We start from the raw sequence: 17,095 nt of genomic DNA, 5'->3' as shown, positions 1-17,095 counted from the left end.
ATGATCACACTGACAGAACCACAGGCACATAGACACAGGCAACAGAGCATGCACAATGTCGGCACTAGTACAGTGTATATCCACCTTTCGCAGCAATGCAGGCTGCTATTCTCCCATGGAGACGATCGTAGAGATGCTGGATGTAGTCCTGTGGAACGGCTTGCCATGCCATTTCCACCTGGCGCCTCAGTTGGACCAGCGTTCGTGCTGGACGTGCAGACCGCGTGAGACGACGCTTCATCCAGTCCCAAACATGCTCAATGGGGGACAGATCCAGAGATCTTGCTGGCCAGGGTAGTTGACTTACACCTTCTAGAGCACGTTGGGTGGCACGGGATACATGCGGACGTGTATTGTCCTGTTGGAACAGCAAGTTCCCTTGCCGGTCTAGGAATGGTAGAACGATGGGTTCGATGACGGTTTGGATGTACCGTGCACTATTCAGTGTCCCCTCGACGACCACCAGTGGTGTACGGCCAGTGTAGGAGATCGCTCCCCACACCATGATGCCGAGTGTTGGCCCTGTGTGCCTCGGTCGCATGCAGTCCTGATTGTGGCGCTCACCTGCACGGCGCCAAACACGCATACGACCATCATTGGCACCAAGGCAGAAGCGGCTCTCATCGCTAAAGACGACACGTCTCCATTCGTCCCTCCATTCATGCCTGTCGCGACACCACTGGAGGCGGGCTGCACGATGTTGGGGCGTGAGCGGAAGACGGCCTAACGGTGTGCGGGACCGTAGCCCAGCTTCATGGAGACGGTTGCGAATGGTCCTCGCCGATACCCCAGGAGCAACAGTGTCCCTAATTTGCTGGGAAGTGGCGGTGCGGTCCCCTACGGCACTGCGTAGGATCCTACGGTCTTGGCGTGCATCCGTGCGTCGCTGCGGTCCGGTCCCAGGTCGACGGGCACGTGCACCTTCCGCCGACCACTGGCGACAACATCGATGTACTGTGGAGACCTCACGCCCCACGTGTTGAACAATTCGGCTGTACGTCCACCCGGCCTCCCGCATGCCCACTATACGCCCTCACTCAAAGTCCGTCAACTGCACATACGGTTCACGTCCACGCTGTCGCGGCATGCTACCAGTGTTAAAGACTGCGATGGAGCTCCGTATGCCACGGCAAACTGGCTGACACTGACGGCGGCAGTGCACAAATGCTGGGCAGCTAGCGCCATTCGACGGCCAACACCGCGGTTCCTGGTGTGTCCGTTGTGCCGTGCGTGTGATCATTGCTTGTACAGCCCTCTCGCAGTGTCCGGAGCAAGTATGGTGGGTCTGACACACCGGTGTCAATGTGTTCTTTTTTCCATTTCCAGGAGTGTGTATATATATATATATATATATATATATATATATATATATATATATATATATATATATATATATATATATATATATGGAGATTTGAACACAGAGCTCTTGCTTTGTAGTCCAACACCATGACCACACAACCACAAAGCCATCATTCTTGCAAGTTGCTCGATTTTGCACATCTTGAGCTTAAACTGTTCACGGTTTCTATTTTTCTTCATTTTTCACAGTTTGGTGCATCTTCTTCTTTTTTTCATGCTTGATCTGTGTTCAGCTTTTGATGAGCTATCCACTAAGCTACTTTACCACTAAACCTGAGGGGAGTGTGACATGGAGTTTCCCTTGTAAGAAATATCTTTGTACTTGTTGAAGTCCTGATCTGAAACTTAGAACAAATTCTGCAAAAGACATAACTTGAATGATACATATAATTAATTTCTTCAAATCTCTGTCACATTCTTTGATAGCTCTTTACCCTTAAAAAATTGCAGGGAGACAAGCAATACTAAGAAACAACTGATTGGTATAAATAATGGCATTAGAATATTGTGTACGAGGAAGCAGGTGCTGTACCATAATAGAAAGGATAGTCAGACCCCAGCAACAGAATCTGACTGCAAACAGTACCAAAAAGTGCTACGGAATGTCATCAGACAGACTGAAACAGTCCATTCTCCAAGAGAATAGAATGCTCTCAGAAGAAGTTTAAAACTGTATGGTCAATTGTAAAAGATGTATCAGGGAATAATGTGGATGCTCCACATATCACACCTGAAACAGTCATTAGTGAAACCACTTAATAAAAAGGTTGAAAGAGATTAAATAGTCAGTTACTGGGCATTTTCATTGCTACTTGCATTGTCAAAAGTTTTTGAGAAAGGAATGTGTAGGAAAGTACTAGCACATCTCAGTGCCCATAATTTGTTATCAGACACACAGTTTGGCCTCAGGAAAGGAACTTCAACAGACTTTTTTATTTATTCTTTAATGTGTGAGGCACTTGCAGGGCACAATGATAGGATGAAGGCAATAAGTACTCTCTTTCATTTAAGAAGAGCATTTGAATGTGTTAACCATGCAGCACTTATGCATATGTTGGAACATTATGTGAGTAGGGAAAAAGCTCATTAATGATTCACTTCACATCTGGAAATTAAGAAGCAGAACATTTTCCCAAGTGTCAGTAAACACGGAAAATGTTTTTGATCTGACTGGGATCATTTAGCAGGGGGTGCCACAGGGCTCAATTCTAAACTGTTGCTTTTCTATATACATGATCTGCCACTGAACATGGCAGCTGATTAGAAAATTTTTTCTCTTTACTGATGATACAAATGTTATTGTAAAAGACATATGACATAATATAAATGATGTAGCTAAAACAAAATGCAATGCATACAGTTTCTGACCTGGAACTCTTGTAAAAGCTAAATTTTATTTTTACAAGCTGGCCAAACAGACAGTGGAGTTGACTATTTTAAATTCTCAGGAATGAGGATAAATGGAAGACATTCTTGGAAGTAACACATTCAAGTCTTTGTACAGAAACTTGATGCTGTTATCTTCACTACAAGAATTGTTTCCTTTGTCTTTGACACTGAAACATGAAGGTGTTGTGACTCGTCGATCTTTCAAAGTGCCGCCGCGCAGTTACGTGCGTCCTCTACATGCAGCGCTGTCTGCCAGCCATGCAGCAGCAGCGCCACCTAAGCGGCTAGCCAGCCAGCGGCCGCTAGACTTCGACTCAGTTATGATTTGACTGTTAAAGTGTACACACGTCTTACTCTGTTTACTTGACCTGTGACTTTCATGTATTGCATCTTCCTTGAAATATATTTGTTCAACTTGAAGTTATAACAATTGGTGATAAGGATGGGATTTTTCTTTCCCATCGTTGACCCACATGTTTCCATGGCTACTTTAGAGCAACTATTGCAAGGTCTCATAGAACAGCAAACGCTTCTCACAAATGCGATTCATGATTTTGTTGCGGCATCAAATGCAGGGCATCTCTCGTCGTTGTCTCTACCTACTTTTCCTCCTTACAACGAGACGGCGGAAGACTGGTCTGATTATGAAAAACATCTTCGACAGCACTTCTTGGCATTTCATGTCGTGGACGAACAAACATGTAAGTCTCTGTTCCTTTCATGGATTTCACCTCAAATGTATCGGTTGTTGTCGCAATTGGCTCCTTTGAAAGATCCTGCATCTTCCTTTGCTGAAATGTGCTCACTTCTGTCCGTCTATTTTTCAAAAGCAAACGCATGTGGTAGCCTCTTGTGTTGCCTTTTATCGTTGTCAAAAACAACCAAATCAATCCTATCATGCTTTGGTTGCTGAACTTCACGGCCTCAGTAGAAAGTGTCAATTTGTTACGGAAGTTCACAAAGAATCCTACACTGATTCCATGGTACGGGATGCTATTATCCAATCGGCGCCCGACAAAGAAGTTAGGCAACGTGCCCTTCAGTTGGCAAATCTGACTCTAGATGAAGTCCTATCCGTCACTCAGTCTTTTGAAATTTCTCATGCTGCTGGAGCGCAAATAGAGGCAATGGGGCGATGTCGGGGAAATACAACCTCTGTACGATGTTGACGAAGCGTGTGGCGTGTCCCCGCCAGCCGACGTGGCCGCAGTATGCCCCCAAGTGCAGCCTCGGCCTAACTGTAAACAAACCTCTAAGAAACTGCAGCAAAATCCACGGCAACTTCCTTCATGTCCGCTGTGTTTTACGAAACATTCACGAGAAGATTGTCCACAACATTGGGCCATGTGTCACAAATGCAAAAAAAAAAGGGGTCATGTGTCATCCGTGTGCAAATCTGACCGCATACATGATGTTCATGAACATGATGCTGATTCTGATTCTGTGTTGTCTGTCAATTGTACTTCTTCTCTTTCAGGAAAGTTATTCCTCACTGTCAGAATACTTGGTTGAGATGTTTGCATGCAGGTGGATACTGGTTCTGCTGCCACTGTCATCAATTCTCAGACGTATCTTCAGTTGGGTTCTCCAATCCTGTCACCTGTTACTAGGCAATTACAGACTTAAAATAAACAGAAGATTTCTGTCTTGGGACAATTTGATGATGAGGTATCTTACAAATCTGTCATTCACACTGCTCCCATAGTTGTGGTCGACCATAGTAACACGGAGAATCTCTTTGGTTTCATTGCCTTTTGCATTTTTGGGTTCTCCATAGATGACTCTGTCAATATTGTCTCTGATGCTATTCCTTATGCTCAATTGGATTCCTTGTCGATGACATTTTTGTCCCTTTTTTTCTCCTGGGTTAGGCCATGCAAACAACTTTGAAGTTCATATCAGGCTCAAACCCATTGCTTGGCCTAAGTTTTTTTGGGCTCGGCCCATTCCTGTGGCCCTTCGTGATCAGGTCAAATGGGAACTGGATCGTTTCACTGCTTCAGGGGTCTTGCTTCCTGTCACTTACAGTGAGTGGTCCTCTGCTGTCATCGTTGCTAAGCCAAATGGTGATATTCGTCTCTGTGGCAATTTCAAAGCCACTGTAAATGCTCAATGCCTTATCAACACCTACTCTATGCCTTGACCTGAAGAATTGTTCACTAAACTTGCTGGAGGCCAGTATTTTTCTAAACTTGACCTGTCAGAAGCTTATCATCAACTTCCTCTTGACACTGCTTCCCGGCAGATTCTGGTCCTTAACACGCCTTTCGGCCTCTATCAATACCAACGATTGCCATTCGGGGTTGCCAGAGCCCCTGATCTCTTTCAGCGATTCTTGGAACAATTATTGCTCACTGTCCCTGGGTGTATAAATTACCAGAATGACATTTTTGTCACTGGCTCTACCACTGATGAACATCTTCAAAATCTCCACACCATTTTTCATGTCTTACAGACTGATGGTCTTAATTGTAATCTTCAGAAATCAAAATTTTTTCAGGCATCTATCACGCACTTAGGGTTTCAACTCTCTCGGGATGGTATTCGTGCATTTCAGCAAACTGTCGCTGCGATCGATGCCCTTCCTCGTGCTACATCTGTTAAGGAACTGCAGGCCTTCTTGGGGAAAATAGCATACTATCACAAGTTTTCACCGTCTGCTGCTTCAGTGGCTCAGCTGTTGCATGGCCTGTTGCACAAAAACGTGCATTTTCACTGGTCCCGTCATGCGATGCAGCTTTCCAGAAATTGAAGACTATGCTGAAATAGGCCCCGTGCCTGGCTACTTATCAACCTGGCCAACATCTTGTTCTTGCCATGGACGCCTCTCAATACGGGGTCGGTGCAGTCCTTGTGCACCGTTTTTCTGACAGTTCTGAAAAACCCATTTCTTATGCCTCCAAAACACTCACGGGTGCCCAACAAAAGTATTCTCAAATTGAAAAAGAAGCTTTGGCCATTATTTATGCTCTTCATAAGTTTGGTGTTTTTCTCTATGGATCCAAGTTTCATCTTGTTACGGATCACAAACCACTTGTTTCCTTCTTTCATCCATCAACGTCACTTCCCGACAAGGCTGCACACCACCTCCAACGTTGGGCTCTTTATGTGTCTCATTTCAATTATGAGATTCATTTCCGGCCGACGGCTCAACACGCAAATGCTGATGCACTGTTTCGCCTTCCCATGGGTTCTGATCTGGCATTCGATAGGGATGAACTTTTGTATTTCCACCTGGACGTTGCCGAGAAGCGAGTTGTGGATGGGTTTTCCACCACCAGGGACTGGCTGGCGGCTGCTACGGGTTCTGACCCCACCCTCTCCTGGGTTTTACGCTGTATTCAGAAGGGTTGGCCAGATCGTCCATCCGCTAAGACTTCTGATCCGTTGCGGAACTACTACTCTTTGCGTTACCGCCTCATGGCTAGGGATGGTGTTATCCTCCTTTCCACCGAAAATGCTTTGCCGCATGTTGTGGTATCTGCATCTTTGCGTGCTTCGGTCTTGCATCTCCTTCACCAAGGGCACTGGGGTCTCTCTCGAACAAAATCTCTGGTGCACTGTCATGTGTACTGGCCCGGCATCGACTCTGAAATCACACATATGGTCACTGCCTGCGGCTCTTGTGTGTCACAGGCCACCACCCCGATGTCATCTTTGTCACCGTGGCCTTCGTCTGAGAAGCCCTGGGAGTGTATTCATGCTGACTTCACGGGACCTTTTTTAGGTACTTATTGGCTTCTCGTTATTGACGCCTTCTCTAACTTTCCTTTCATTGCCGTTACACATCGCCTACCACCGCAGCAACCACCAATGCTCTAGCTCACATTTTCTCTTTGGAAGGCCTTCCCTCTACTCTTGTTACTGATAATAGTCCGCAATCTGCTTCTTCCGGTTTTTGCACCCGTCATGGTGTCATGCATGTCACGACCCCTCCGTTCTATCCACAATCAAACAGTGAGGCTGAATGACTGGTTCGTACATTTAAGGCTCAGATGAGGAAATTCATGACTTCTTCTGGTGCTGATGATGTGCTTCTCCAATTTCTGGCTTCTTACCGTTTCACCCCCGTGGGCAAGCACAGCCCGGCTGAGCTCTTACATGGCCAATAGCCCCGCACGCTACTTCATCTTCTGCAGCCTTCCACCTCACAGCTGCAGGTGTCTTCGCTTGGCCGGTTCACCGCCAACAACCTTGTATGGGTACGGGTATACGGCAGACGGCCAAAATTGAGTCCTGGTCACATCTTACGACAGTGTGGCCAACACCTGTATGAAGTCCCGACGGACACAGGTGTTGCAGTGCGTCATTCGGACCAGCTTCGGCCTCGTGTGCAAGCAACGCCTGTTCTGGATGCCGCTACACCACCTTTGCCTCTATCTGATGCTCGGGATACTGGAATCTCTCATTACTCACAACGCAGTTCTCTCAGCATCATATCGGTGCCAGCACAAGAACTGACACCACCAGGAGACGTGCCCATGCAGGAACCAGATGACCATCATCTGTCGGAGCAACTCTACTCGCCTCCTTCTCCTACAGACACAGACACATCGCCCATGTCTCACGTTATAACAACCGGACTTGCCGCAACGGGCAGATTGATGCACGGGGCCCCAGCAGATTCGACCCCCATGTCTCATGTCATCTCGACCCGTTATCATCGGGGACACTTCCGCCCGTACGGGAAGCCTCCTCCTCGAGACTTTACGGCCAGTCAAACAACACCTATCGATGTTAATAATCTACAGGTCACCTCCATCAAGACCTGTGCAAAAACTTCCAAGGGGGGAAAGTGTCGTGACTCGCCGATCTTTCAAAGTGCCGCCGCGCAGTTACGCGCATCCTCTACATACGGCGCTGTCTGCCAGCCATGCAGCAGCAGCCAGCAGCCAGCCAGCCAGCAGATGCTAGACTTCGACTCAGTTATGATTTGGAGGTTATAGTGTACACACGTCTTAATCTGTTTACTTGATCTGTGACTTTCATGTGTTGTGACTTCCTTGAAATCTATTTGTTCAACTTGAAGTTATAACAGAAGGCTCTCTTACTTGGTTTACTTTTACCCTATTATCTTCTGTGGTGCTATATTTTGGGAAACACTATGCTCTCACCAAGAACATTCTTATAGCAGAAAAGGGTGGTAAGACTGATCTGAGTATCATTTTGCAAACTTCATGTAGGCTGTTGTTCAAGTATCTCAGAATTTTACTCGTCCATCCATGTACATATATTCCATCATGGGGCTTTTTGTTGGCAATATTGACTTACTCAGAAGAACCTGCAACATTCATACAGTGACAGAGTTTATTTTTATCATAACCCAATTTCTAACAACTAACGGAACTTTAATTATCACTTAACAAGTACTTTTGTGTGATCAAAGCAGTACTATTTCCTTCATAACAAGCTTTTTACACTGGCACATGTTCTATTCCAATACATACTGTGCCCTCCCTGCACCCACCTACAAAATGATGTGGCACCATGTGTAAGATTACTAGATTACTCACTTGGTTGTAGATTCTTATTTCCTCAGTAGCTCCATTACTTCTGAGTTTCTTACTGAAAGATGTTTAGGATCTCTAATTAATGAATAATGTAACAGGCACAACACCATGGATTTTACTTTCACTAATTAATGAGTTTATTTTTATCATAACCCAATGAAGCAAAGACCAGCCCTTATGACTTTTCCGGTAACAAGCAACTCTCATATGATCTGACCAGTACCATTTCCTTCATAGCAACGTTTCTGAGCGAGCAAGCTAACCAATCTTATAATTTGACATTAGGAAGAAATATCATAACTCAGTGGTAAATTATGTAGCTAGTTCATAACTAAGGATTCACAGTAATTCACTTAGTACACATAATACAATTCTAACATTCACTTAGTTCACTCATAACACTGTGCACATAACTGTCCAATACTCAAAGCTCCTGAACCAATGACAGTAAATATAGTTGTTCGTCAGACATCAGTTAAAGGAAGCAACAGAATATCATCAGCAATACTAGTACACGTGTGTTCCACTGCTCACATTAAAGATGTTAGTAATATGTAGGCCCAATTAGGTTCATGATATACTTTACTATCTAACATGAGCCATGGATTTTCAACAGGTTGTTGACTGGTTGATTACTAGTCACAGAACCACTCATAGTAATTAACAGTAGAAAACTCAAGGTAAGTCATGATGTTCCAACATACTGGGAGTGTAACATCCACTTTCTAACAAATTCCTTTTTTGCCTAGCAAATTGCAGAGGAAACAACAATCTAAAGCTACTTTCCCACTGAAGGGGACTAGTGAAAAACCTAAATGTTTGTGGATGGCTCACCCACTGAGGGGAGCAATTGTCCACCATTGCATTTATGTCCAAGTTTTAATTTTAAACAAGTGACCTATGAAATTTAGTCAGTCAATAACGTGTATTTGGAATCAAGGCAATTCTGACAAATATAAATCCCTTGTATTGCAAGACAGTTGATTTATTTGCAATATATAAGATTATCTCAAGCACTGGCTCAACACAGGGTACATTGATACAAAGATATAAAATGAAATAGAAGAGATCTTAGTATATCAATAAGCCACTGGACTTGGTTCATTATTATAACACCAAGAACATATTAAATTTGTTATACATCTAACAGTGCATGTAGAGCAGTTTGCAGGCAAATTATGTTCAAGGTTCTAAAATATAATGTTGTTTCAAAAAGAAGGAGATATTAGCAGATTGGTGCCCACCAGCAAAAGACCTCACAAAACCTCTCCATGCACTCAGCTCAGTAAGTCAAGTGACCACTACTCTAGTCAAAAGTCCATTTGTGGCCAAGCACATTTGATTCTAATATGTACAGTTAACATTTTAAATACAGCCATTGATAATCATTTAGCACAAATATTCAAATTTTCTTCACATTTCATTCATAAACTGTTATAAAATTCACTTTCTTATTATTTTTTGTTTTAGACTGTTATATTACTGGAATCATCAAGTGCTACTCAAGACTCTTAATCTATTTACTCCTACCACTTTCACACTGCATTATTCCAATGTCTCATTTTATAACACTAATATCCAACTTCTCATAAAATAAATGTGCAATCAAATCTTATCACAAACATCGGTGTAGAACCTTAACTTTTTCTTGGTGGACAGTTTGTCTTGGCATATGGTATCAGTACATAAGGTTTTTGCTTGTAACAAACTAACTTAATGTCTTCATTGTCAGTATACTTAGTTCTGAGTCTCATGTATTTCCAGTCATAATTTTAAGACCTCTGGCAACATATTGTATTAGTACTTAAGATTATGTTTCCAGATCAGTTTTGTTTCTTCTTTTCAGAAAATTCTCAGTGCACATGTTCAGCTGACAACAAAAATGTGCCTTAGCTGTGATATCTATCTTATTATGTGATAATGTTGCCAATGTTTCTGTGCTGATTACCAAGCCCAAACTCTTACAAAAATAGATAGTAATCTTTAGAACTGACTTAGAAATGTTGATTCAGTGGTTGGTAATCACAAAATGAGGATTTTTTTAGTGTGGTGGGGTATATGCCTATATAGACTGGCACAATGATATATTGTTATCTTGATAATTAAATATTAGTTTACAAAATTTTATAGGTCAGAATTAGCATTAGAGTTTCTGTTTAATCCAACAATAATCTGATTTAACTAAATGATAGTCAATTAGGAAAGTATTAAAGTTCAGTGTACTATTTGATTAATACACTATATACTGCTGTCGTGGATTCCCTACTCTCATGGAAAATTACCATGTTTGGAATTTTGTTAACGTAGCCAAAGTCTTAATTAATGGCATAAGTAAATAACCAAAGGCGTTATCAGGTTCAGAAAAATTTGGGTAACAAAAGTATAAAGTCAAATCTGAGATTTAAACAAGCAGAATGGCTCAAATGATGAAAGTGCTTTTGACTCTAGCCAAATTTTAGTTATGAATATCTTCTAAGTCAATGAGTTTCTGGAAAAATGAAACCGCTTAGTGAAAAAGGATAATTATTGCTATCCACTGAGTCAGGTTGTTCTGGGCAGAAACTGTTATTAGCCCATACTTTTTTGATGATTACATGCTAATTATGAATTTATCTTAAATAAATGTGTTTTCACAGAAATAAATGTACCACAAGACCTAGCAGACTGGAAATTATAACATAAATACTAAAGTTACGTATTGTATTGTATGAGTAGTAATTCGTGAATTTTGGGTACTGTATACATAATATAAGCACTGTCTATTTGGTTGGACACAATAAAAAATAAGGAAAAAATAATTTATCTGTAGGAATGCAATAATAACAAGGAGAATGATTCTACCTTGCCATATTTCAAATTGATCAAAAACTAATAAGCTCTTCGATAACACTTTCTGAAGCATCATATAGAAAGGTATTAACTGTTCCACAGGTTTCCAGCAGTGATGAAAAAAATTAGTGACAAATGCCAAGTATTTAAATCCAAGATGGAAGGTTTCCTCATAACACACTCCTTCTAGTCTGTACAAGAGATACAGTTGTTCAGAATTTTTCTCTGTAATGCATTATTCATTCATATCCTTTCTCAGAATATTTTTGTGTTTTAGCAATTATTTCATCCAAAAATTTTCTAATCAGCATTCTGTAAACAATGCAGTGACTTTTTTACTGACCACGAAGCTGTGGCTTGTATAGTCCCATGGAACCTGATAGATAAGTAAATTTATTAATTAATTGCCATGTTATTACTTGATCATTTATCCAACATATACATCTGTAAATATACACAGATCAGTTGAATAGTTACATACGGTTTATGTTGTATATTTCTTCAGTGTTTTACAAGCTTTGTGGTTTATTAGTATTCATCCTTTTTCTTGAACTGTGCTAAATTAATAGTTGGTCTTGTCTTCTAGGTACACATAAATCAATCAGTTGATGTTCCTTACGAAGCCATCAGGTACTTAGTAGGAGAGTGTAACTATGGTGGACATATACTGGATGAATGGGACCAAAGAACACTTAACACCATACTTTTAGATTTCATCAACAGCAGTGTTGTATACAGTCAACATTACACATTCTCCTCAACAAATAAAAAATACAGTCTCCCTATAGATACAACATACAGTTCTTGCATCGAGCACATTATGGTCAGTATATGGCACATACATTTTAATAAATGCTTTACCGTGATAGCTATACTGTAAGAATTTTTGCACTTATTGAATTTGTTGCAGGCACTTCCTACTCAATCAACAACTGAAATACTTGGTCTTCATTCTAATGCTGGAATTATATGTGGAATTAATGAATCCAGGCATTTCATTCAAAGCCTACGATCTGCATATGGTAACTTGTTAAGTGCGAAATATAAAGACTTACACATGGTGGATCACATGCTGATGCATATATTGCAGAAGGTATTAACAAATAATATGCAGCACTAATTACAAGATTTTTTCCTCTAGGTATAATAAATGTAAGTAAAAGATATACAGAAGTTTTCATTCTGTTAGCATGTATCTGAAAGTAGATAAAAGGAGAAGAGGCAATGAAATGTAGGCCAGAAAATAGTGAAAGCAATAACAAATTGAACAATTAAAAATAAAGTGCACAGATATGAATAGAATGTTTGAGGTCAGACTGAGTAGAAAAGTGTCAGTTGGAGAATTAACCTGACAAGGCAACAGGAGACTGGAATTGGGTGAGAACAAGAATAAAGACAGACTCAGGTGGAAGACAATTACTAACAGAGGCTGACTGCAGGGGGGACAGTGAGCATTCCTGCCAGTACAACTGACGAAAATTAATATTATGAGGAGGAAGGCGTAAAGAAGGCATTATATTGGGAGCATATTACACAATTAAAAATTCAGTTGGATCTTGGCAGTAAATAGTTAATGGCTATATATCAATGCATATATTTCATTTGAGATTGCACTTACATAGTAGCCTCAGAGCACAATTATAAATTGTATGGTTCTTTTCATAGTCAGTTGTGTGTCTGATGGGACAGGGGGTGCCTGCCCCTGTCAGTGACATAATAGAAAGCAATGGGCAGATGCAGAGGACTGATCTTGCACTAGGATCTTCTGCAGGGATATGACTTATGAGTCTATTGATTTGGTACTGGGAATAACAAAGGGACAGACAAGAAAACTACAGATATTGAGTGGACAGCAGAATACTACTTTGGAAGCATGATAAATGGAAGTGCAAGCTCCGGCAAAAGCCTGGTTCAGCTGTTCAACACATTAATGGTATTGTGTGATGTAAAGATTGAATCTTTCATGGTTGGTCATCAGATATATGAGGAGTATTATAAGTACTTGATGACAAGACATGAGAGATCTGTTTTGTAACAAAATCAGAATCTCAGGGTTAATCAGTCATGTCACTGACAAGATTTTAACATTCAGGCAGTGAGAATTCTACAGGTGGTGAGACTGTTTAGTGCATGACTAAAATGTTTAATGTGAACAATAGTCCTGAACCAGCTATCAGTGAGGTGGAGGTCAACATCAAACCTGATGAGAATGAAGTAATGATGATATTCTGGAGGTACAAAGATGGGCATTTCTTCACCCTGCATTCCAACCATAGATCTGTTAGCAATTAATCTGAAAGAGGTGGAAGTCTGAAATACAGAGAATTCCCATTAATGACACAGAAACAGGATAGCACAAGACAGCATGATTAAAGTACTTGTGTTAGTGTTGTCGATTTCTTTTTATGTGATATCTTCAGAGGAAAAGTAACTATTGCTAATGACATTAATTATTGCCTTGAAAAGATCTAGTAGTTTCTATGAAACTTAGTAATGGTGTTAGTCCTTCTCAACATATTTATCTTTGAATGCAACTCATTTTCCCACCAATGTATGACTTGGTTCAGACCTTGACTGTAGAAGTATACATTGAAAATTACCTTCCATCATTCAGGCAACACCTGCCAAATAAGGATTTCTTCATCCAAGGAAACAGGAAGACGTCACTGGAGAATACAAAGCATAGGGAAAAATTTTATTTGTGCAGTAAGCAGTCAGTCTTCATCTGATTGGGAATTAATTACATGTGTTGTTCCCAAGGGTTCCATCTTGGGCCCATTGCTTTTTCTTGTATACATTAATGACCTCTCGTCTGTTACATTGCCAGATACTAAGTTTTTTTTTGTTTGCTGATGATACAAATATTGCAAAAAGTAACAAGTCAAGTACAGATTTAGAAATAGCTGCTAATCAAAATTTTCACTGACGTTAATAAGTGGTTTAAAGCTAATTCAGCGTCATTAAACTTTGAGAAGACCCACTATATGCAGTTCAGAACCTGTACGAGATTTCCTTCTAGCATGTGTGTAACATATGAAGACATGCAGATAAAAGAGGTTGACAGTGTTAAATTTCTGGTATTACAACTCGATAATAAATTCAGTTGGGAAAGGCATACCAAAGAATTGCTTAAGCATCTAAACAAGTCTGTATTTGCAGCAAGAATGATGTTACATGTAGGATATATAAATATAAAAAAACTTGCATACTTTGCTTACTTTCATTCTGTTATGTCATACGGGATCATATTCTGGGGTAAATCATCAAACTGAGCAAAAGTTTTTATGGTGCAAAAGCGTGTGATAAGAATCATTTGTGGTGTAAATTCAAGAACATCATGTAGAAACCTGTTCAAGGAACTTTGTAGTCTAACCACTAGTTCGCAGTATATTCATTCCTTAATGAAATCTGTTTCCAAGTAATATATCTCTATTTCCAACCAATATCTCAATACATAGTATCAATATCAAGAATAAGAACAATCTACATAAAGACCTAAAAACACTTACCTTGATCCAACAAGGGGCCCAATATTCAGGAACACACATTTTCAATAAATTGCCAGCAACCATTAAAAACTTGGTTTCAGATAAAGCATGGTTTAAACAAAGCTTGAAAGGCTTTTTGATAGGCAACTCCTTCTACTCTACAGGGTGTTACAAAAAGGTATGGCCAAACCTTCAGGAAACATTCCTCACACACAAAGAAAGAAAATATGTTATGTGGACGCTTACTTTCCATGTTAGAGCTCATTTTATTACTTCTCTTCAAATCACATTAATCATGGAATGGAAACACACAGCAACAGAATGTACCAGCGTGACTTCAAACACTTTGTTACAGGAAATGTTCAAAATGTCCTCCGTTAGCGAGGATACATGCATCCACCCTCCATCGCATAGAATCCCTGATGCGCTGATGCAGCCCTGGAGAATGGCAAATTGTATCACAGCCATCCAAAATACGAGCACAAAGAGCCTCTACATTTGGTACTGGGGTTGCATAGACAAGAGCTTTCAAATGCCCCCATAAATGAAAGTCAAGAGGGTTGAGGTCAGGAGAGTGTGGAGGCCATGGAATTGGTCCACCTCTACCAATCTATCGGTCACCAAATCTGTTGTTGAGAAGCGTACGAACACTTCAACTGAAATGTGCAGGACCTCCATCGTGCATGAACCACATGTTGTGTCGTACTTGTAAAGGCACATGTTCTAGCAGCACAGGTAGAGTATCCCGTATGAAATCATGATAATGTGCTCCATTGAGCAGTACATACTGACAAAACTAAAATGAGCTCTAACATGGAAATTAAGCATTTCCGGACACATGTCCACATAAGATGTTTTCTTTATTTGTGTGTGAGGAATGTTTCCTGAAAGTTTGGTGGTACCTTTTTGTAACACCCTGTATAGATGAATATCTTAACAGAGACTGTTAAGCAAGCTTAAGTAAAAATGTCTGTTAGATTTCAGTTTGACAGCACTTGGTCACAACAGTCAAGATTAGGGATTTTGTGTGTGATAAAGTTAGTAATAGTGCATAACAATGTTTCATTCTGACAGTGTATTAATTCTATAAATATTAGCTGTTCCAGTTTACGGCATTTTATTCACTTATTTTGCCGATCTCCTGACAAATGATCTGGGTAGTGAGTATTATATTCAAATGTTTTATATTTTTATGTTATGCTTTCTGACACGTTCCACACCCACGAGATTCATCTCGTTTTTTTGGGTCTATGGAACGAAAACTGAATCTAATCTAATATTGAGAAGCAGCTTGTGTGACTGCATCATGTGCAGAATGGGTTGTGTGTTGTTGCGAATCAACAACATCTCCTTTTATAATTCTCTCTGACACTTTATCTTGACAACTCTGGTGACAGTTTGCTCAGGTGATCATAATCTGTTAACATTTCACCACGGCAATCCCAAATACCACTCCACATGTTAGGCCTTTTACATTTTTTCACAGTGGTGAATCCACATTTCCACTGCTTGCAGGGCTCCAGTGTCTCGGAGTCACATTGGCATATGTGGTACTCATCCATGGTGATCAAGTGTCTGAAGAAGTCCATCTGGGAGGCCTGACACATCTACAACATTTTAACTGCTGCCTCAAGTTGGCAGGGCGGTTGGGATAGGGGAGGGGGTGGGAGGGTCCTTTTTGAATGTGTATGAACAGTTGTGGAACCCAGTGGGCTACAAACATTGTCATGTTCAACATCTCATGCAAGAGCTAAGAACTGAGTTATGAGTGGTTTTCATTTTTTACTCTATTGTCTCAGTTGTGATACACTGGTCTTCAAGAACTAAGGGTTCCATTTGTCTTGCAGTTTCTAATTATTTGCAGAAAGGTAATCTGCCTTTTTATTCTTTGGCCATACAGGAAGCATCTGCTTCACCTAATAACTATGTTATATGATGGTGCATTTTTATGGCACACTTCAATTAACACAGGATGAATTCATGCAGTGTGATTCCCCTTGAAATGCATCAAACCAATTCCACTTTATAAATAGGCTTCACCATTTTATTTTGGTATGCTATGCTGCTGTAAGATGCTAATTTCAGTGTGTACCCAGGCTCAAGATGTGTACCTAAATCTGAACGGAAAAAAAAAATCACAAAACTCTACCTTTCTGACGTGGTAATTAAATTTTTATAACTTGTTATTATTATCCTTACTAAGAGATTCTTTAATGCATCACACATCATTAGAAGTATTATTCCATGGTCTTTCAGGATGTTGCTGGAACAATAGCATTTCTTCTTTTGATATTTCAGCTGATAGTCGCATTGCATCATCAAGGTGAGTCTACAACTGAATAAAAATCACTTGACGAAGTGATATACTGTGCAGTAAAATCAGATGTCAGAGATAAGATAGTTGGCACCAGACTGTCAGTTACAGATAGTAAGTTTCATGTTCCGTGGACCATTTTGCATGATAAATTGTAATCATGTGGAACAAGTCATTTAACATTCATATCGCAGATTAATGCA

General features: G+C 40.6%; 1 protein-coding gene across 1 annotated transcript in view; it reads left to right on the top strand.

Annotated features, from left to right (window-relative positions):
- Positions 1-17,095, top strand: part of LOC124556412 (dynein axonemal heavy chain 7-like) — a 746,268-nt gene that overhangs the window by 674,393 nt on the left and 54,780 nt on the right. The window contains exons 30-31 of the mRNA XM_047130371.1: positions 11,677-11,890; positions 11,972-12,183. Coding sequence (XP_046986327.1) covers positions 11,677-11,890; positions 11,972-12,183 — 426 coding nt within the window. The remainder of the gene's footprint in view (positions 1-11,676; positions 11,891-11,971; positions 12,184-17,095) is intronic.

This window comes from Schistocerca americana, chromosome X (assembly GCF_021461395.2).
Source record: "Schistocerca americana isolate TAMUIC-IGC-003095 chromosome X, iqSchAmer2.1, whole genome shotgun sequence".
Lineage (NCBI taxonomy): Eukaryota > Metazoa > Arthropoda > Insecta > Orthoptera > Acrididae > Schistocerca > Schistocerca americana.
Note: the sequence above shows the minus strand (reverse complement) of the source record. Positions and strands in the feature narration are given on the sequence as shown.